The 23,164-nt window shown below is 44.4% G+C and overlaps 1 protein-coding gene across 2 annotated transcripts in view; it reads left to right on the forward strand.

The window, feature by feature from the left end:
* UST (uronyl 2-sulfotransferase) overlaps positions 1–23,164 on the forward strand; it is a 290,878-nt gene that overhangs the window by 177,603 nt on the left and 90,111 nt on the right. For both annotated transcript variants that reach the window (XM_038526303.1, XM_038526304.1), the window contains exon 5: positions 8,472–8,625. In XM_038526303.1, the coding sequence (XP_038382231.1) occupies positions 8,472–8,625 (154 nt within the window). The remainder of the gene's footprint in view (positions 1–8,471; positions 8,626–23,164) is intronic.

Here is a 23,164-nt window from a genome sequence, read left to right on the forward strand (position 1 = left end):
TCTTAAAAAAAAAAAAAAAAAAAAAGCAAGTTCCCCCTGAGATTTCCCCACCTACCTGCTAACCAGAGTTCCCTTGGACGGTGAGTAAGTGTAGAGAACACCTGCAGATCAACCTCAGTGACTCAGTAGCCAAGTGCTTTTCCAACCACATTTGGGGAGTGGCTTGTGACTGGATTGTCTGGGGTATGCACCCTGCCTCTCACTTCCAGTCGGCCAAGAACATATAATTAGACATAACTAGATAACAAAGTTATCTTGTTAACTATTTCAGGCATTGTCTTATAACTTGCAGAGAGCAAAGCATGGCCCCCCTGACCCTTGCTTTTCTCATGAGTTTCCTTCTGCATCACCCCTGACATCCTCTAACCTCATGATTTGACTCTTCTTGCTTCATGGGTCAAATTCTTACAATCAAAACAAATTGCAATGTAACGAATTTTAATAATTGACTCAAGACAGTATGAATCTCTAATGAGAAGCCAAAGTTAGTACCTTAATTGAGTCAGCAGAGCTGAGCACAGCATGGTAACCATACTTTATCATGGCCTCCACTATTGAATACATGTCTGAGAATTGTTCAATTTTGATCAATTTCATCATGAGAAAGAATTGATAAGTACCTTTGAGAAGACACCACATCTGCAGAAAACAGTATTGGCCTGGCTGCCAGGACCTCTAGGTATGAGACCTTCCCACTGACCATGACTCTGGCTAGCAATTTCATCTTTGGGTGAGGATGGGAGGTCTCTATTTTCCCATCTATAAGATAGGAACAAGTCCTGCCCACTCCTACCTTGTAGGGATGCTCCAAACATGTGAATGAAGGAAAGCCCTTCAACTTCCCTTCAGAGAAGAATATTACATATATGCAAAGTGGAATTTATTTTTTAAGCGGAAGTCATTTTATTTGAAACAAGTCCAGACATATATTGACTATTATGCACACTTAAAAAAAATGTGTACCAAAACCAATCATTCTTAATAAATAACAGCAATTTATCCTTGAGCAAAATTGAAACATATATTCCTATATTCCTTATGAAGGAGATTGTTATAAGTAATCTTTCCTCTGATATATCCCAGTAACGTTTTTTCTCATACTTTCCTGTTTATTTTCAGCTGCAATTACTGCATCACTTTTGATTATTTTGTTTTTCCATCCAGGCTGTGTGTCTATTTGATTGTGTATTAGGAATGATACACAATGTCTTTGACAACTGCTTAGCCTTAGAAAAAATATTTCCTTTGTAGTTTTTAGTTGCAGAGGTCTGTGAAGTGCTCTGCTGCTGCTTCCTAAATACAACTGGCACGATATTACAGAGTGGCATTCAAGAGCATCTCTATAGAAGTCTCACTCTGAGCCTCCAGTTGAGTTCCTGTCCCTGGATAGCCTGGCAGTGTCTCTATAACCTTGAGGGCAGGGTTCAGCTCATGCTCATTTCTCCTTCATCCATTCCATTTTGTTCAATGAACACATTTTTTTGTACTGAGAACCCTCTATCTTCTGTACGCTGCTCCAGGATGGGGACCTTCCACAGCGAACTAGAAATATTTTCCTTGCTTTTGGGGAAGTGTATTTTTCTTCCATTAAGGAAGCATGGCAACAAAGTGTGAAGGACTTTAGGAGCAAGGGTCTCGGAGTCCCCTCCAGGGGAGATGGGACGTGGGACGTGCCCTCCCTGGAGGAGGAAGTGTGGAAGGACATTCCAGAACAGAAGCCATTGCTGCTGGAATATGAGGGACAGACCAGTTTACACAAAAGGGAAGGGTGCTCATTGCACAGGGACAAGCATGAGCTAAAGCCAGTCAATGAGAAGGACTGAAAGGAATTCGTAGGTGGGAGCCCAGGGGTGGGCATAGTAAAAAAAAAAGGATGGCAGTCAAGAGTTTTAAGCAGGAAAAAGGAGACACTGGCCTGAGCAGCTCTGGTCCTTTACAAAGCTCATGCTACCTGCAGGAGCAATCTCATCCTTTCCTGCCATCCTACATGCACAAGGCTGGGGCTTCAGGTATGAGACATCCATGAGCATGAATGGAATGACACACTGAGCCTTAATACTTTGTGAGATTGAAAAAAAAAAAAAAATACTTTGTGAGATTGTGTTAAATCCATTGAACATGGTAAGTTAAAACACCAGGAAATGTCTTAGATGTAAATGGCAAACTGCGTATACAAAGAAAGCCCTCAGCATATGATCACAGAAAAACCATTAGGTTGGAACATGTTAAGAGGGCTTTCCCATGCTTTTAAAAATGAATTCTATATTTTGAATTGTAAGGCAAAGACATAATTAAACTACTCTGAAGAAACCTAACCTGATCATTGCTGACAGCCATACAGTTGGCTTGGTTCAAGATAATGAGGTTTTTAAGAGAAGAATTGATACTGTAACTTAATATTTTTTGTTGATATTTGATTTCTAATATTCATACATTCTTAACATGCAGCAAGACACTTGCTGGTGAGCGGAATATAAGAATGGAAGTCTCACCTCTCTCTTTATAGGTTGCACACATAAATGTTCTGAACTTCTGAAGCGTATGGTATTATACTAAAACAAATTTCCCATTATTTCTTTTCTTCCATTAAGTACAGCATTTTTATCTAGAAATGTAGACACTCTGAGTGATGCAAAATGCTATCCTGTGAGCTTTTGGTGATTCGAAGGCTGACTTGCTTTACTTATGCATCATCTAGGCATCTTGCTCTGTTCTTCTTTTCCCTAATTTTAGACCTACAAGGACCATTTCACCATATCCAGTTTTATTAATTCAAACATAGGAAGCAAGAGAGATGAGACCAAACTGGTATTTTTGTCATTGTTTTGGAAAAGGCTTTGTGCTAGGGGAGATAAACAACTCTGAACCCAGCAGAAATTTCAGGCCAGTTGGGATTTGTGAGGATGTCCACAATACTGCTCTTTTACATGGTTTTTGACCTGCTTAAAGCTTTGAGCTGGACAAATATTTTCCAACTGGGCTACCTGGAGAATTGAGTCCGAATGACCTTAACCTAAAAGATGCTACTCTCTGTTGTGATGTTTTAGGAGGATTTTTAATATCTGTGTACTCTGGTTTCATGTGTTCGTTCCCAGAGCTAACTGAGATAATTACAATTTTTGAAAAAGTTCAGCCTCTCTGCATCATCGAAATCTCTTTAAGGGAGTCTCAGATCCACCCACTGCAAGACTGTGACAGTTCAATTTATCTTCCCTTCATCCCTGCTCTTTGTTTGTTGGCTAAGTGTTTTGGGGTGGGGAGGGGAGAGGAGGCAGTAGCTTTCCAGCCTAGAGTCCCCCTCAAGCCCCACTGACATCTTACAGGGAAGACCCTGGGAAGGTCTGGTTGGGAGCACTGCGAGGTCACAGTACTCCAGGCAAATTACAGCACATATCAGTGTGCTCAATTATTTCAAACTACCGTCTCAGAGCCCTCTTTCCATGGCATGCTATGTTTCTCATACATGACTCCCTCACTCTCCCTCCCTTCTGCTGCTTTTCCTCATTTATCTCACATGGTGGCTCCAATGCCAACACAAATTCGCAAAAGCAAAACACTTAAAAATAAATCAATCACTGGAGAAGCAGGCAGGGCATGATATGTAAGGGGAAGCATTTTGGACACTTGCTCTCTTCCCTTAATATGAAGCCTTCATGACTGGTGTGAACAGAGGCTGCCCTCTAATGGCACGGTTTAACAAAACAAATCAGATCTGAGCTGATGATGTAATTCGGTCAGGTTCCCACAACTTCTTTCTAAATGTTGACTTTACATTCTCATTAGAGAAGCCATCCGCTTTCGTTCCATGCCTTGCAAATCATTTGTAATGGTGCCAGAAGTCTCCATCTTTGAAGAAGGCATCAAGAGAAAAATTGCTATCAGCAGTTGGTGGATACTTTCTTTCCCGCCTTAAATGTAGCCCAAAAGTTGGATTTTATTCTGTGTAAACGCTGCTGGGCCAATCTTGGGGAAATGGCTTTCTCTCCCTCACTTTCCTCTTTCTCCCATGTGGCTGCTGCTACTGGCCTATTTCTCCCATGAGCCCACCTACCTGCTTTGCTGGCCTGTTGAAGATGAGTATCATCTGACTTTCCCTGAACCTACCTCACAGTGCATGACCAGCAGCCTTTCCCCTGGTAGAGTCATCTTGTCTCCAAGTGGGAGCCCTAATTCCCTGCTGCCCCTCCTTTCACCCCATTTGTCTCCACTTTCCACTCAGCATATGCTTCCACCTCTCTTCTTTCAGGACATGCCACAGAACAGAGTCAGTTCAGTCTCTTCTGCTTGTGTTTTTGTGAAGTGAGGTCCTAACCAGGGCACCAAGAACCCAAGTCCCACTGTCTCCGGTTGTGATGATAGAGGGTGACGCTTCCACCCCATTCTGGCAAAGGACCAGGCAATAAGCATCCCTTCCTTGGCCTCTCTTCTTCCTCCCCAGGCAGCTCCTCACCCTGGCCTCTCTTCTTCCTCCCCAGGCAGCTCCTCACCCTGTCCAAAGAAGCACATCCTTTTCCCTGATGGCTTTTCTCTTACTTTGGAGTGTCTCCTCCCTTACAGACAAGGATCAAAGCTGGGCCTCTCACCCTGGGGTACTTGTCATCTTTTAATGTAGGTAACAACACAAGGATAACCTTTACTTTTAGGTCAGAGGCAAAAGAAGATAATGCTTTCAGTAGAGTGGAAATTGCCAGGAGGCAGTTGCCAAGAGGAAGGGATTGGGATGATAAGAAACCCACAGAGCTTGGGTTTGGGATGATGAGAAAGTTCTGGGGATGGATGGTGGTGGTGGTGATGGTTGCACAACAGTGTGAATGTACTTACTACCACTGAAGTGTACACTTAAAAATTTTATGTGCTGCATGTTTTACTATAATTTTTAAAAAGACATACTTTCAAAAAGTATTCTCAGCCCTAGAAAACAGGGAGGACAAAATAATCTTAATTCCCTAGAATAATTTTGGTCATAAGTCTTATTGTTTATGCAGTAATATTCTAGGGAATGTATCATCAGCAATTTGATGAAAGTATACCAAAAATTCTTACCCATGTGCTTTTTGCATAGCTATCGGAGAAACAGCTCATGTTGTGGGTTAATTGATTAAGTAGTAATGGGGGGCAGATATGGAAGAAAATCCTCAGAATGAGATGTTTAGGAATGCATGAGAAAAAATTAGAACCATGTAGTTATGATTCCAAGAGAATTACATCCTACTTTGGATCTTCATCTTCTCTTCAAAAAACGAAAATAAAAAGAATATGATAAATTTGCAGAGGGTCGGAACGAGACCCATAGGGGTGATCAAAGAGTAGGTAAACGTGACATGAAAAAAAGTCAAAGAAATTGGAAATACCTGCTACTTTGGGATGACTTAAAAGAGAGCTTCAAATATGTAGTCGCTGTGGTGGTGAGCAAGGGTCAAAAGAATGTGTGTTGAGGGAAAAACAAAATATGGCCTGACTCCTCTGCTTTAGTGTGTATGCACGGCACAGAACTTGTCCACCATTATTTAGAGTTGAATAAAGACCAAATTAGAAGTACAGACTAAAAAATAAAAGGAAATAAGTCTAAAGATAACTGCTAATAAAATTTTCAAGAAGAAACACACACAAAAGAATTTAAGGGATTTAAAATTGAAGCTGAAAAGGCTAAAAGTTTTTTAAAAAATAAAAACATAAAGAGAAGACAATTCTTTATGTTGAGCGGGTCAAAGAAAAGAAATGCGCATAAAGGAAGATTTAGGAGTTTTGGCTGGGGGTACCAGAGACTCCTCAACTATCAGGTTAGCTAATAGGATGGATTTCATCTGAAGCCTCTGGAAATGTTCTCTTTAGAGCTGAAAACATAAGGTAGAGTGTCGTGCTGTGCGAGTTTGGGTGGGAGAGCAAAGCATTCTCTCTCTAACATACAAGCAGCAGCCGCAGGTTCAGGGGATGAAGAGACCTCCTAAAGTGACTAGAACTAAACATTGTGAAAGGAGGAGAAATGGACCCTGAGAGAGGGTGGGATGAGAGGGGGCATTTGTTTCTCTGGGACACATGGGTGATATTCTGGCCTCTTTTGCATAACTGACATGGCACCCTAATTTTGGTAGTTTGGGAGTGTCCTAGAGACACTCTAGGGAGCTCTGTGTCCTAGAAAAAGGACTGGGGCCGGGAGCCTGAAACCATCATTACTGTCGATTTCTGGAAGTGGGGAGAGATATATGAGACGTCTCTCTACAGTTAAAAATTTCGAGAGAGTGCCTGTTACATTATCTGATACTTAACAGTAAATTTCTAAGCCATCTAAAACTTCTGTTTGGGAAAATTATTCTGGAAATCCGGCAATGCACTACGGCGTGCAACTGGAAGCAGGTCATCCATGCTTAAGAAGCCTTGTGGGTCCTCAGGTCTACAGCCTTCGGAGGAAGCTGGCTGTGACCATACTGGAACTATCTCACCATGGGAAGCTGTGTACTGATTCACATGATTGGGCAGTTCCACTAATTAGCAGTGATAGTCATTCTTCCCATGAAGATACAAGTGGAGTTGAGGTTTTTTAAAGCATGATGCAGTTGCTGAGGATTTAATTGCATTCACATCTGTTCTGCATGCTTTGTCTTCCTTGATCCTTAGCTTTATTACTTTAGTTGTTGCTTATTATAGATATGAAACTCCATTACAAAGAAGAAGATACAGCCAGCGTGGTAGTGGCTAGCTGGTTTGGCCCAGGTGACTTATGAGACTAGTTAGTTCCCATGCTCATCCAGCTGCGTGAATGTCACCTGCGTACATCCGGGAATTGACAAGGTTCAGATTGGCAGGCTAACCTTACAAGCAGCATGTTTTCCAAGGTGGAGTAGTCCAGAATGTCATTCGTGCATCCCTGTGCCTGAAATTCCACCCCTGGAGAGTCATTCCTTTTTGTACCTTTGGATTCTTCTCTCTGAAGGTTCTCTTTCAAAATGTAGATAAACTGAGGACAATACTGTGTGAATTAATACACAAAAAAGGATTGGTTGGTGGCTTGTTAGGTCTACTTTCCTCTACAGCAGAGCCCTGTGGTAGCAGCAGAAACTTGCCAACCTAGAAGCATACACCCAGGCATTCCTGTCTTCAGTGGTTGAGCACCTATTGTGTGCCACGCACTGTGCTAAGTGACATCGTTCCCCACTCTAGGAGGCCACAGTCTGATGGGGGAGGCAGTGCACATAGTGCTGGGGAGAGGGACTGGGACACGGCATAGTGCTGAATTGCTGAGGGATATGATTGATTCTGGGCTGGGTTTCGAAAGGTGACAGAGTCAGCCAGCTGAAGAGAGATTGGACAGGGTCATGTCTGTTTTCTCTGAGCTCCCTCTGACCCCTGATAGAATGTGGAGGCATTCTCATCAGAAGGTCATGGGGTCATCGGGTAAAAGGAGCTGTGGGTCCCTCAGGAGGTCCCCAGAGTGAGACCGCTGTCCAGAGCCTGGAGTGTTCCCCCAGGCCTCTCAGGGTCACTGCTTCCAGGCGGGTTGAAGAGAAGGGGGAGGAGTCCTTAAGAACAATTCAGCCAATCTCATCATTCTGCCTTGGGCCGGCCTTGCCCCCAGTCTAGCATTCAGAACATCTGTCCAAGCCCTTTATGGAAGGCATTAAAATGGAACACCTAGGTATTTGTTTTATTTTTATCTAAAACCAAAGAGCCATCACTTGAGGATAATTTTACTGATTCTTGTTGTGTTCATAATGTCCCTTACCTTACTACTTCTCTCAATTCTCGAATCTTCTCTCTATGGTTCAGAGCACAGAATTCTGGAGCCAGACTGCCTGGGTTCGTTTCCTGGCTCAGCCACAAATGACTCACACTCTCCCTGCCCCACATGTAAATGGGGGTGATTATGGTTTCTGCTCCGTGGAGATGTTGTGAGGCTTCTATGAGTTGGCCACGAAAGGCGTTGGCAACAAAGTGATTTAATAAATGCTGTGTGTCTTTAATAAACCTTGGCTAATATTACCCACTTCCTGTAGAGCACCTTATCTGAGACTGTTTGAATCAGAACAGAGACTAGGCACCGTGTCACCCAGCGAGGGAATCAGAATTTATCAAACATTCTGGGAGGGCCGACCACCTGCCAGTGTGTCTGTGCCAGACCCTGGGAATACAAAACCCAGCACAGCATGCTCCCGCCCCCAGGAACTCACAGCCTAGTGAGAAAACACGACAACATCTATAGCTCGCTGCTGACAAATCCAGTCTTTTGCATAGTGCCGCTCGGCCAGCAGTGCTACCAGACTCCCAGCAGGTACCTGCACAGGCATTTCCTGCACAAAGTAAAAGGCCGGTCAGGAAACACCGCTTGCAGTTTACGCGGTTCACTGGTCCCTTAGGGGATGGGGTCCTATAATGCTAATTTAAGAACTAGAGGGGAAACAGTGTCTGAAGGGGGCTTTATTCTCCTCCAGGACTGATGGGTTGTAACCAGCTCTGTGTTTGTGTGCGTGTGCTAGGTTTGGAGGAGACCAGCCTGTCTACATCAACATCATTAGAGACCCCGTCAACCGGTTTTTATCTAACTATTTTTTCCGCCGATTTGGAGACTGGAGAGGGGAACAGAATCACATGATCCGCACCCCCAGCATGAGGCAGGAGGAGCGCTACCTGGTAAGTCCTCTGGTGTCCTCAAGAAGCGGTCCCTCCCCTGCCCTGGGCCCACCCCTGGAAGCTGGGGAGCTCTCCCTCTCCTCCTTCCGTGTGGTGCTCCCGTGGCATTTCTGTGGCACACTCCCCAGGGAGGAAGTTTCTGCCGGTGAAAAGCTAATTGTCCCAGATGACCCAGATCCTGACAACATCTTCTCAAATGACTTTCTAACCTTGTTTTTCTTGGTTGGTATTTAGCATTAGGTTTTAGAGCCTAGAGCAGAAATAACCCTTCCTAGGCTAGCCTGACCAGCACTAGTGTCGTTTAAATGTGTTTGGGAGTCTCTTAGAGGGTCACGAAGTGTTTTCCTATATAAGGGAGTGGTGTTTTCAGAGAGGATCTTAGATTCCATAAAAGATGTGGGCACAAGTGTGACCGTTTACAGGTCACCTGATGTCAAGTCTGGGTTCTTGCCATCACAGCACAACAGAATCAGGCCATCTTGGCAGCGACCATCTGATCTTTCTGCACCCTGTTTGGGGACCCTCAGCTCCATGGTGGTGTTAACTTTGACCCCAGTAGCTGTTTCCATAGTGCAGAGTTAAGAACAAAACCAGAGGGCTGAGTTACACATCTTTCCACCAGCACCAGAGCAAAAGTACATTTCTCACCTGTTTGTGGCCTAAATTGACAAAAACTTGCTGAGTAACTGAGAGCCTGTGGTGAGGAAGTGGAAATCATAGTCTCTGTGTTGGAGGGAGCCTATTGGGGTCACACAGACCCATCCTGGGCTATCAAGCACAAGCAGAAGGAGAAGAAGGTAATGAGGGGTCAGTGTAAATCTGTTCCCAAGGTGGGAGAGTGAGGCAAAGCCGGAGCCCACTGCTGCCAAAGCCAGAGAGCATCCTTGTAGCTAAGGAAAAGTGTTGTTTCTCACAGGTCCAGCCAATGACCAGACTTCTCTTTCCTCATCTAAATTTTTAAAATGCAATAAAAGTATGTGTTTGGAGGATGGGAGCATTTTGGATGTTGTCACTTAATATGCCTTAAAATCCATGAGTGGAGTTGAGAAAACTGAGATGCCTAGAGGTTGTGTCTTATCTGTTGCAAAACAAGTCACTCATAGAAGGGCCAAGACCAGAATCTAAGCCCCGACACTCACCATTGAGGATTTGTTCGGCTACCTAATGCTTTAATGAAAAGTATTTTTCAAGTGGCTTTTTATTTTTTTTGAAATTTTGATGGCAAAAGCTCAAATTTTTTTCTTTAAACTACATGTTATAAATATGGCTATATAATTTTTATTCAGTGACAAGTACATTTTCAGGGTAGAGAACCACTTACCAGTGATTGTAGGCAGGCCAGGTCCAAAGACTCGGTAGGGGGTGGGGGGGTCTCCGCAGGACCAGCCAAGAGAATCCTTGGCATGATGCAGGATGGAAATCAAATGCAAGCCAGCAGGAGGTGAAAGCAGAGTTTATTGAAGATATATAGAAACAGAGATATAGACGGAGCGTCCTAGAGACTTGGGAAGGAAAGAGGGACTCCTGTCTTTGCTTGGAGTCTGGGGTTCCTGTTGGCGATTATGGTCTGGTGCATGTGTCCTCTCAGACCTCCAAGAACTGGTCAGAACAAGACAGGGTCCAGGTGTCCTTCATAAAACACTTGTTCTCTGAAGCCAGTGGTCTTGGCGTGGAGATATCTAGCGCCAGTGCTCTCGAATGTGCACATGATGCCTCTGCTTGGTCACTCCTTAGATATCATCTGTTGTGCCAGGAAGCTCCAAAGATAATCATTATCTCTTTGTCTCTTACAAGGAGGACATACCTGAAAATAAGACATGTATAGGGAGGGGTACAAGTCCTAGCAAGAATGGAAGCTAGAAAAGAAGCAAAGGGGGAAAAAACCCAGCCTTTTCTTTCATGGGGTCCCTGCAGTGGGTGCATGTGTGGCTCAATCAGAGATCAGCCGGGAGAACAGTGTGGCTGGTGTAGAGTGAGGGGTGGGGACAGGAAGGTAGCAGGAGGTGAATTCAAAGAAGTAAGGGTTGGAGACATCAGATCATATACAGCCTGTGAGTCCCTCCAATTTCTCTAAGTGAGCTGGGAAGTGACCTGAATGACCTCAAATCGAATACACCTTCATCAGTGATTCTTTGTCTTGAATCTCAGTGAGAAAGCCTGAGCCCTTCTCCCAGCAGGGGACATGTCATCCCATCAGCCTTCAGATATCCTCAGCAATTCTCCTCCTACTTTCTAGGAGTCAGAACCTCCCTCCTGCTCTAGACCTGTATCTGGCAGATCCCTGGATGCTTTCCCTGAAAGTCTTACAGGGCTCCTCACACTCAAAGTTTCCACACGGCTCTATTGAAAATGGTGTTTGTGGGATGGTGACCCCAGAGTTACGCAGTGCACAAGCTACACAGCTGTACAGGGAGGTCCTGATGTTCTCCCTCTGTGCTCTCAAAGTTCTGTGCTGGTAATATCATCTCTCTGGGTGATATAGTGTCTTGACTTCTCTCCTCCCAACATTCTATAAGCAACTTAAGGACAGGATAGGACCAGAGTTCCATCTATGTCCTTGGCACCCAGAAGAGGGGCTGAAATATTGGAGGCCCAAATAGCATTCTACTTACTAGATGACAAACACGTATTAATAAGGAAGTAGAGGGCAATTCTCTAGGTTTTTCTATCATGTTTTTTGCCATCCTGTAAGTCATTGCACATAACATACTCTTCACACAGTCACACACACACAATAAGTTATAATCATTAGCAGAGAAATTGTAAACAGGAGAGAAAAAAAATAATGCTTTAGTTTAAAAAAAAAAACAAAACAAAACCATAGAGTGGGGCACCTGGGTGGCTCAGTGGTTGAGCACCTGCCTTCGGCTCAGGGTGTGATCCTAGGGTTCTGGGATCAAGTCCCACGTTGGGCTCCCCACAGGGAGCCTGCTTCTCCCTCTGCCTGTGTCTCTGCCTCTCTCTCTCTGTGTCTCTAAAGAATAAATAAATAAAACATTTTTTAAAAAAAGCATGGAATATTGAAAGTTGGTAGTTAAGGCAAGTCTTCTATGTTTGAAGAGCAGGTTATGTGCCTTTATGGTGTGATTTGAGAGATTCTGGGGAAATTTCCCTGCCTATAATTCTACCCTTAGAGATTTGTAGGGGCCCTCTTTCCAAATGTGAGCGCTGTGTCCTGGGAAGGGCCTGTGTCCGATGAGCTCATGTCATTCCTTGGCAGGGCCCCAGCAGGAGAACACTGGGCTCCCCAAAGCAACAGAGGGAGAAATCAGGGGAACAGGGAATCCAGAGGGGAGCCCAAGGGACACGTGACTCCTTCATGACCTGGCCCCAGCCTGACCCAGTTAGAAGACTCTTTTCTTGTTCAAAGGATAGTTTGTTTATTTGGAAGAAGACGATCTATTGCCTTTTTTTTTTTTTTAATAGCTGAAACTTTTTATTTCATCTCTTGGTCCATTAAATCCTTGAAATAAAACTGCCCCCTTTCAGAGCCTGTCCTCATTTTGGCAAGCCTGGGTGGTCAGTTGTTTGACTCAAAAGAGGGTGTTGTTTGTGTCTCGGTGGGGTGTATGGCAGCTGTGAGGAGACCGCTGTCCCCTCAACGAGGCCCTCCCTGGAGGCGAGGGCCTGAGAGGGGATGCGCAGCGTGAACCCACACCCGAGGAGGCAGGCGTGGCAGGCCACCCGCTCAGGGCTGTGAGATGAGACTTCTCTCCGAACACTGCACGCACGTAGAGTCACGGGGGCTGGCCCGAAATGGGTCTACTGATGTACCCACATTATTCCAGATCTTAGTGCTCAAAGCCATTCACTTTATCCAGTTGCCAAAAATCAGGCAGTTCTGCTCCTGGCCCTGAGCCTTGCAGAGCTGCTTAGCATACAGCTGAGAGAGGGCCAGGGCCTCTGAGCCTGCCCAGGGGGTGAAATAATATCATCTTGTGATGCTGGGCGGTTTGGAAGAAAGTGAAAAAGGTTAAAGGGATCATAGGATTTGCAGGGTCCCTGGAGGTCATAAGGAAACTCTTGTTTCACAGGTGTAGGAATGGGGCCTGTGTCTAGGGGTGGGTCAGAGGCCCTGCCAGAAGTAGAAGCCTGGCCTCCCAACTCCACGGCTGTATTGTTGGATCACTTGGACTTTAGGTTTTACTTCCTGCATGGTAAAAGGAGAGGAGGACTGGGCTGGGCCAAGTCCTATGCTTTTTGTGCAAAATCATTTTGTCTGACACATCTTTACAAAGACACAGCTGTTATAACATTTTTTCCCCCCAAAATATTCAAGCATCTTATAGCTATTTCCCATTTTTCTGGAAACAAATAGATTTTCTAGAAGTTTCTATTTCTTTCCAAACCATGCTTCACTTGTATCCGCCAAAAAAAAATTTTTTTTAGATAAATTATTGCTATAATGGATACAAATTCAACTTATAGCAGCCACGCCATGAAAAGGCAGTTCTCTTAGGCTCATTTTTCTTTGTCCAGAGTCAGAAAATTGGCTGCCCAGTGCAGTGGTGGCTACCTTCTTTTTTGGTTTTAGAATCATACAGTGGGACAGAGCTGAGTGCAGGCATACTTGGATGCATCCCAGCACAGGAGACTCTTCTCCAGCTGGAGTCCAGGCTCTTTTATTTCCAGGGTGAGGAGATACCTGGCACTCTGAATGCAGTTAATGAAAGAATGAATGGCTGCTAATGAAAAACAACTATTGTGATTTACAAGCAAGGGAGAGCATCTCATATTTGCAGAAACCACTTTTCCAGTTGCTGGATTTCCCTGCAAATGGATTTCCTGCCCTGGCATTTCCACTCAGTTATACGTGTGTGATTTCTGCTTGCTGTGTGCCTAAAACCTGGCCTTAGAAAGTTTCATGGTAAAGTGTTGTGTGGAGAGATACCAGTTTTCACTTTCAAACTCCAAAAAATGTCAAGTTGGACTCCTTACCCCAACTTATTGCAAACTCACTAGATGACCCTTCCACAAGATGATCTTCCATTTGATGAGTGGGGAGAGGAAGAGAATTTTCCCAGGGAGGAAACTGCCTCTGTGATACTGTTTATACGGCTTGGCTGTAAAGCATGGAAAGTAATGCATGTTTAAAAGAAAAGATGCATAATTTACAGCTTCTTAATTCATAAAGAATTCAGTGAATCATGTTGGCCCCATTGGATTCTGGAGAAGTCTGAAAACCGGCCAGCGTCAGCAAAGGTTTTCAGAAAGCTATGCATTTTAATTTGCTTGAAAGTTTTGAACTCTAGACGTCCTATATCTTTGGAAATGTATATGTGAAATACTCACTTCTGGAAATTTCCACTCTGTCCTGACCAGCTGAGGCTGTACTGTGAATGAAACCTCTGGTTTGCCTCTGTCTCTAAAGCATCCTTTTTCTTAAAGAAAGAAAACAAAGGAGAGATTGGATGATCTGCTTTTTAAGTATTTCGATAAATATGTCTTCCGAATTTTTGAAAGTAAAAAAGTAATACTCCTCCAGCTAGTTCACTTTGGCTTGTGATTGCAGTTGGAGATAGCAGACTTGCTGGGTGACCCAGCAGTGATAGAGCCTCTGTAAACCTTACTCTTCTCATCTGTACAGTGGGGACATCTTGCCCCCTTTGTCCATATCACAGGGTTGTTGGGAGAATAAATTAAACATTATACGCAGAAGTGCTCTGATAGCTAAAAGTCTCCAAAACATGTTTTAGCATTGATGCTTTCATTCCCCAGGCTCTGTTCGTGGCTCCCAATGCCCTAAAGGGACTACTTCCCCCGAAGACAAGGGCTGCTGTTCACATGTGGCTCAGACCACTCTGGGCCTTGTCCTGAGCTGCGAGATCCACCTCCGCCAAGGTCTCAAATGGCCCCACTAGGCCCCTTCCCCACCTCCGCCGAGATCTCAAATGGCCCCACTAGGCCCCTTCCCCTGGGAATCTGTTTCTAAGGAAACTGGTTCTCTTTGTGTTCCCAACAGCTGGAGACACATTTCGATCCCAGCCCGCTGGCATATATTTGTCCTGTGTTTATTTTCTTGAAAACCCAAGCAGCTACGGGCACAGGGTAGTAAAGTCACAGAAGCAGTGGACTCTCGGCTCCTAGGGCATGGAGAGGAAAGGTGTGCCAGGACCAAAAGGCTCCTGTGTGCCATGTGAGCCATACAGAGGCACAGAGGACAAAGGAGTCCCCACTTGAGAGAAATGTTCTTGAAATCCATTTGTTCTGAGGTGTGTCAAAGGCCGTGATGAGCATTGTTAGAATCAAAGACACTTCTGGGGTTCAGCAGTATCTGGAGTACCCTGGGGGGGCTTCCAGCAAGCAGAGAGGATGATGGGTGCAGGGGAAAGAGAGGCAGGGGAGTTGAAAACAAGAAGGGGCCTCGGAGAAAAAGCCGTCTAGGAGCATTGTGGGGGACAGAGAACCTCCAGCTGTGGCTCAAGATGCATCAAGTAGCCAGAGCCTGAGTGTGGCGTGGAGTGGATTAGTGTGCTCTCCTCATGTTAGCTCACTCCTCCTCCAACATCCCCTGCTGTGGGTATTAGCACCACCCTTCAGCTCCCTTTCATAGGCTTAGAAGGCCAGCCCTGAGAGGCTGCGTGGATAGGGTTGGACTCTGAGCACGAGGCAGTTGTGTTAGGTCACTTGGGTTATGCGATGCTCAGATCCACTTGGGTTGCCCCAGGGAACTGGGGCCAGGGGAGCAGAAACGTGATTGTGAGGATATGTCTAGTGATGAGGACAGAAGAACCACCACTGCCAGCAAAGACCAGGATGTGCCCTGCAGAGCCCAACCCATGGGAAGGGCAAGGGGCAGAGTGAAGCCCAATCTTACGGTGGGACATTAGAAGTGGCTCAGAACTGGAGCAAGACCTGGCCACCAGGTCATGTTGGCGCCAGGTTGCCCAGGGGCTCCTAGCTCCCTATTCAGCCATTCGCTCTCCTCTCCCCAGCATCAGTGGCCTCATCCACGGCTCCCACGGAGGTGCCTTGTGTTTCTCTTTAGCTCATATTCAAGGCCCTGAGTGACCCCAATTTGTCCAGTTGGTCACTCCATCCAGCTGTCTCATATGTCATGTTTGGCTGCCCCTGACACAAGTCTCTACTCTGGTCAAGGGGGTAGTCAGATGGATGGGGCAGGTTGGAGCACCTGCATGTAAGCTTCCCATTACTGCTGTGACAATTTACCACACACTTAGTGGCTTCAACAACAGAAATTCTGATTCTACATTTCTGTAGGGTCAGCAGCCTGACACAGATCTCACTGGGCTAAAATCAAGGTGTTGGCAGAGCCACATTCCATGTTGGAAGTTCAAAGGGAAGACACATTTCCTAGTTCATTTGGGGTGGACAGAATCCATGCCCTGTGGTGGTAGGATTGAGATCTCATTTTCTTGCTGGTGATCCAATGAGCACCATGCCTATTTTCTAGAGGCATCTATGTTCCTTAAAATCTAATCCCCTTTTTCCACCTTCAAAGCAACCAGCGGTGAGTTGGGTCCCTCATTTGCTGCAAATCTCTCTTTCTTCCATCTCATTCCTCTAACCCAGCTGAGGAGGGTTCTCCACTTTGAAGGATTTGTGTGATTAGATTGTGTTCACCCAAATAATCCAGAATAATCTCCCCATCTCAAGGAACTGTAACCTTAATCACATCTGCAGAATCGCTTCTGCCACATAAGATACCATATTCACAGGTCCCAGGGATTAGGGTGTGAGGCCCATGATTCTCTCTGCCACAGTGTCACCAAGGACTGAGAGGAGTGTGAAGGTGATGTGAGCAAGACAGGCATTTGAAACTTGACCCATCCCATCCATAGGTAGGGGCCCACATCTGCTTTCCACTGTAGCATGCTGCCATGCAGTGGCACCAAACAATAGCCTCCCTGCTTCTGGTCTGCAAAATCAAGAGTCCAGTCATATATTTTAATTTTTCTCCTACTAGTTATCCATTCATCTGTCCATGCATTCATTCATCATTCACTTATTCAACAAACATTGGTAGTACTTTCTGTATGTCAGGCACAATAATAGAAACTGGAGATAAAATATTGAGCAAAAATAGAGTCTGTGTCTATACTCATAGAGCTCAGAATCCTATAAGTGAGACAGGCATTCATCCCCAAACCACACAAATGCATGCGAAGTAGTAAATGCATCACATGCTATAATGCAGCCACATGGCCCTGTCCAGGCATAGAATGGGGGCCCTGGGCAAGTCTGGAGGTCAGAGATGGTTGACATAACCATCTGAAGGTAAAAAGAAGGAAGAACATCCAGACATAGGGAACAGCACATGCAAAGGTCCTGTGGTAGGAAGGAGCACAGTAAGCCTAGGGGGAGAACGAGGGATGCTAGAGCAGAGTGAGCACAGGGAAGAAAGAAAAAGCTCAGTCTAGTAATGTGGGGAGGCAGGGGTCAGGCCCCATTAAAGAGCCCCGGGAAGACACTCAGGATTTAAAACAAGGTAGCCATATTTACATGGGATACTGAAATTTTTACATTTAAAAAAACAATAGCTACAAAACACAGAGTACAGAAGGACTCCAAGTATGTGGATAGACAAGATGGTTCAAGGCTAAGTGCAGAGATCCAATTGGGAGATAAATCAAGGAGCAAGTATTTATGGAGTACTGCCCATGCACAAGGAGCAGCTCCAGTTTGGGGCAGGGGTGGTGATGGGGGAGCATTTACAAACAACTGTAAAAAACCTCACTGTCCTTCCAGTTGTTAGGTGCTTGGCTAGCAACAGAAGAACCAAGCTTGAAACTTCACCACCAGCAAGGAGAGAGGTAATAGCTCAGTGCAGCAGCACCAAAATTGTCATTGGCTGGGACGGGTTTAGTTAGTAAAAGAATGATGCAGATACAGCGGGAGAATCCAGGTGAGGAAGGTAATCTGGGAGAGTTCGGGTCACTGGGGGAGGCTTCCTAGCCCATATGGGAGCTCAGTCTTTAAGGATGGATGAAGATTAAGGCAGAAGTAAGGGTCAAGAGGACCATAGGAGCAGAGTGTTTGTGCAAAAGCCTGAGAGCCTGAAGCTTGCTCTTTGGTGAGCTGCACAGCTTGGCTGGAGCAGAGGGTTTAGGGAGGCGAGGAGCTTTGGGACAGTGCAGCAATTCTCCAGATGGCCTGGAGCAGGGGAAGCAGTATGCTTTCCTGATGGAAGGTCCCACCAGGAGCATCAAACCCAGGGGCCGCCAGAGCACAGCCAGGTGCATCCGCTGGCCACCTGTCAGCTGAGCTCATCTACTCCTGACCCCGCCCCTCATTGTGAGTCGGTGGCCCCTGCAGCTGTCTCCTCACTGGGGGCTGAGCTCTGCACTCCTGCCTGGGCAGTTGGCTCATATTCACAAAGGTGATGGTTCTCAGCCTGGCCACTCATTAGAATCACCTGGGAGACTTGGAAAACCTAGTGAGACCTGCCTCCCACACCCAGCAATTCTGGTTTAATTGATCTGGAGTGCAGCCTGGGCTTTCAGATTTGTTGAAAGCTCTGGAAGTGATGCCAACATGTAGCTAAGGTTGAGAACTATGGAAGGGTAATAACACACCATCCATTCTTGGCTGTATAAGCAGGAGCTGTTCTCACTGAGAGACGCACCTCCTGAATATCTTCTAGAGTCTTACTTTCTGTATCCTCTGCCCATTTGGAAAAAGCTATATTTGCCTTCCCCTTGGAAATGTTTCCACTTGTAAGGCTTTTAAACTGGCATGTGCAAATAAATGTCATTAAAGAAGTTTGATGGAACAGTGCAAGGTTTGTTGTATTTATGCACACTTGCATATGTGTTGTCAGGCTTTCTTCTAAGTCGACGTGGGTAGGGCAGCCCCAGTGGCGCAGCGGTTTGGCGCTGCCTGCAGCCTGGGGTGTGATCCTGGAGACCTGGGATCGAGTCCCACGTCGGGCTCCCTGCATGGAGCCTGCTTCTCCCTCTGCCTGTGTCTCTGCCTCTTTCTCTGTGTGTCTATGAATAAATAAATGAAATCTTTAAAAAAAAATAAATCCATGTGGGTAATATTTATTATACAGAAACCAAAGAGTATATTATACGTACATTTAGTATCTCACTTTATAGAGCCCTGCTTTAGGCAGTAAAACAGAGAGTGAGCACTCTGATGAATAAAATATTTTAGCATGAGGACATCTTCACTAACAACTCTTCAAAGAGACATGTGTCACTCTTTAAATGCCACCCAGGTTATACAAATACATGTACATGCTAAATAAAAAGACATGGGTGAATAGAACTACACTTTAAATGCAATCAGGAAATATTCTTTAAAATAATGTGCCCTAAAAGTAGTCAGGGCACTTACTATTCGAAGAAGTTATGGGGTGAAGTTTTATATAAAGTGAAAAACTAATGGCTCAGTTGATCTGTTTTATTTTTTTTTTAATTTTTATTTATTTATGATAGTCACAGAGAGAGAGAGAGAGAGAGAGGCAGAGGGAGAAGCAGGCTCCATGCACCGGGAGCCCGACGTGGGATTCGATCCTGGGTCTCCAGGATCGCGCCCTGGGCCAAAGGCAGGCGCCAAACCGCTGCGCCACCCAGGGATCCCTCAGTTGATCTGTTTTAACATGTAGAATTTCATACCCTACATTTGTTTTTCGGAACCCGGTACATCTTTATAGTTGTCCTCAATTTGCTTTGCCAAATTGTAATATTTTTTTCTCTGCCCCATCGTTTTACATATGCAGCATAAATTCCCCAAAGGCAGGATGACCTCCAAATGTGTTCTTAAAAATATTTTGCAAAGTCTGAAGACAGACAGGAAAAGTAAAAGTGTAAAACATCTAAGAGATTCATTGGAACCTCAGCTTGAATTCTAATTGCAAGTACTTATGAAAATGTCAATATTAACATGAAATAGCTGGCAGTTTTTCTAATAAATGTAAATTGAATTAGATGGTGTATAATTGGAAAAATGCTTTGCTTTGCTCAGGCTCTCTCAAAACAAGCCCTAGAATTTGTTAGCTGTAGAGACTGGCCCTCTAATGGCTGGAAATAGAAGGACAAATACTTTTGACTACAAGAAGGATAGAAAGTAAGGAGAAGGCATGGCTGACCATTTGGCACCATATCCAGGCCCTCTTCTCAAAGCTTGGGACATGATGTAGATGTTACTGTGAGTATATTCTTTAAAGAGGTGGCAGGGCACCTGAGTGGTGTGGTCAGTTAAGCATCTGGCTCTTGGGGATCCCTGGGTGGCTCAGTGGCTTGGTGCCTGCCTTTGGCCCAAGTCATGATCCTGGAGTCCCGGGATCGAGTCCCACATCAGGCTCCCGGCATGGAGCCTGCTTCTCCCTCTGCCTGTGTCTCTCCCTCTCTCTCTCTGTCTATCATGAATAAATAAATAAAAACTTAAAAAAAAAAAAAAAAGCATCTGGCTCTTGGTTTCTGCTCAGGTCGTAATCTCAGGGTCATGAGATTGAGCCCCACATCGGACTTGAGACTCTCTCTCCCTCTCCTTCTGCCCCTCTCCCACTGTGCACTCGTGTAGTTGGCGTGCACATCCTCTTTTTCCCTCTCTCTCTAACATAAATAAATAAATCTCCTAGAAAAAAAAGGGGGGTCAGTAGGGACTGAGGAATGGGAGCCAAAAGCATACAAAGTGCCTTGGAGCTTCAGGGCCATCTTCAATAGAAGCAGGTATAACAGATGCTGCTTTCCTGAAATGCAGCAGGAAGGTGAAACTTACCTCAAAATACTAAAAATATAAATGCCTAGAAAACTTATAGAATAAATAATCAAGCCTGGAAATTGTGATGGTCTTAGCTCTAATTAGTTTTGCAGAGCACACTTAACAAACTACTTCAGTTCCCTTTCATGATTGACTAATGAGTGTTGCAGACAGAGTAGAAGTTTTACCAGTAAATGTGGCTTGGTGGGAATTTGATAGGAGGTTTGATATTCTCCCACATGACATTTGCATTGATCTTCAGGAACGCAGCCAGGAATGAATGGAGCAGGTGTGTGTGGGGTGGGGGGTGGGGGGGTGAACTGGCTATAAAATCGTGCAACCTGTAGGCACAGACCACTTTTTCTCTGGCCCTAGGCTCATGAATATATTCGTGGTTGAATGAAAGAACTTTAACCAAAGCCTACTCAATTTCATGACAAGGAACGCTTTTTACAAACAGCTCTGAATTTTATTTGACAAGGTAAAAACACAACGGAATTGTATCAACATTCAGCTCAGTGTGTCTATACTCATATCCTTTTGCATTAAAGAGGAAGTAAGCTGATAGGAATTTATAGGAAGATGGCTATTGCCATCTTGCAAGTATGCATCTTTGCCACCTGCAGAGTTTTAAATGCTCACTTCCAGTTTTTGAAATAAACCCACCTCTTAGATAAGACTTGGGAAAGAATCAGCAGATGTATAAAAGAGGGTTAATCATTTTCAGCAAGTGACAGAGGAATCATTGATGACGATAAAATATCAGATATAATGATGACATTCTCTAGCTGACCCCTATTAATAAAAACCATGTGCGACTAAGAAAAGTGACCTAAACCAGGACACTAAGATTAATCTCAACCAAACTTGATGGCTGCTAGGCTTTATTTCTCCAGGAATGATTACTCGGTATGGATTATCCTTATTTTTTGCTTGTTAGTATGTATTGCTTCTTAAATCCATCCAGTTATTTCATGGTTGTATGTGTCTTATATTTTTAACTAAGATGTAATTCTCTAAATGACAGGACATAATCCCCTCTTTTCATCTTAGTACATCACAGCTCTGTGGCCAAGACCCAGCCTAACTTTCAGTACTTACTTAATAACAGCTACAAATGTACACAGAGAACCAGTGACATTTCCCTTTCTTCTCCACTTGCAATAAACTTCAGTGTATTTTGGACACCTATAATGTGACAGGCACTGTGATGGCAAGCAAGCTGTGGTAAGATGGGCATCTGTTCCTACTTCCTGCCTCTACCACACACAAGACACCCTGTATTCCACTATTAGTGAATGAGACTCCCATCTGTTCAGTCACCCAAACAAGAAACTCTGGAGTCATCCCTGCATGCTTTCTTTCCTGAACCCCCCAACCCATGTGTAATTAGCCACCAACTTAGCCTATAGTCCTCCTGAAAGCAGAGCCTGAGGCAAGGGCTTGGGTGAAGGGTGTGGGGTTTGAACAACCATCCCAGGAAATGAAGATACTGGAGAGAGAAACAGGGAAGGAGGGAAGGCCAGTACAATGGTGTGTTCTCACATTGATCTCTCCCCTGGAAACCAAGGCTCATGCCTGCCAGGACTCTGAGGACAGTGCAGAATTTGCCCTAAATTCTTCTGCTTGGGGAAAGAACAAGGGGAGCATTTACCCATTGGTTTCATCCTTTGTTTTCAAGTTTGCCCCTTAACTCCCTCACATCTGGGCTTTGCATACATGAGTTCCAGGTAGGTTCCTATGGGTGCAGCCCCAAGAACAGAAAGCAAGGGATGTGGCAAGCTGCCGAGGCAGAGTTGCTCTCATGTGAATCTGTGGCTACCACAACGGCTAAAGTAAAATTGGCCATGAGAATGGGAGGTAGGGTGCAAGAGTGTCTAATTCACCTGCCAAGCCCGTTGGTTCTTCCTCTTTGTCCACTTTCAGATCAGCCTCCATCATGGGTCATCAATAAAGCCCTCATCATTTCTTACCTGGATATCTGCAAAAGCCTCCTGGGCTCAATCAACCTGTCTCTGGTTCATCTTCTTTCAGTCCATAATCATAATGTCCAGTGTGCAGATCTGACATCATCATTCCCCTGCTTACAACTCTTCTAGGTCTTTCTGTTCCCTAGATGTAAGGGATTTTATATCTATCAATAGTACAATAATATCATTATTTAATCAATGAGCATCATAACTGCTTGTGAATCTACAATTATGTCAATAAAAAAAACTTCAATGATTAAAAGCATCACAAACCAACAGAGAAAGGATAGATTAATCAGTACATAGTATAGGAAAAAGGAAGATGAGAATGAGCCTGGTTCTGGGAAGAGGATGCAAGAAACATGGTTTGATTAGATTTATTCAGGAAAGCAAAAGTCAAAGTTAGATTGATACAAATTACTGAATGTCTTAAAAATCAGAGAAGAGACTTTAAAATTCATCACAGAAGGTAGGAGTCACTAAGCTTCTTGAGCAAGAAGGTAAATAACATGGTGTAGAAACATGTGCTACACTTAGACTTTCTTCACTCTGAAGCTATTTAAAAAAAATTCTCATATTTTGTTATAATTCATATTTTTTAAATTAAAGTCTTTGATTCATCTGAAATTTGTCCTGCTGTCAGGTATAACATATCAATCTAGTATCTTTTCCCCCCAGAGAGCTAACAAATCATCCCAACAACTTTTATAGAACAATTCATCTTTTCCAAACTGAAGTGTCACTTTTAGTGTATAATAAATTCTCGTTTTTGGAGGGACCTGTTTTTGACTTTTAATCTTATTTCCTTCATCTGTGTCTTTAGTACAGTAGCACACTATTCTACATTTAATCTCTTCTCATTGATCTTTTCCCCCAACTGTCCTAGCTCTTTGTTTTTG

Source organism: Canis lupus, chromosome 1 (assembly GCF_011100685.1).
Source record: "Canis lupus familiaris isolate Mischka breed German Shepherd chromosome 1, alternate assembly UU_Cfam_GSD_1.0, whole genome shotgun sequence".
Taxonomy (NCBI): domain Eukaryota; kingdom Metazoa; phylum Chordata; class Mammalia; order Carnivora; family Canidae; genus Canis; species Canis lupus.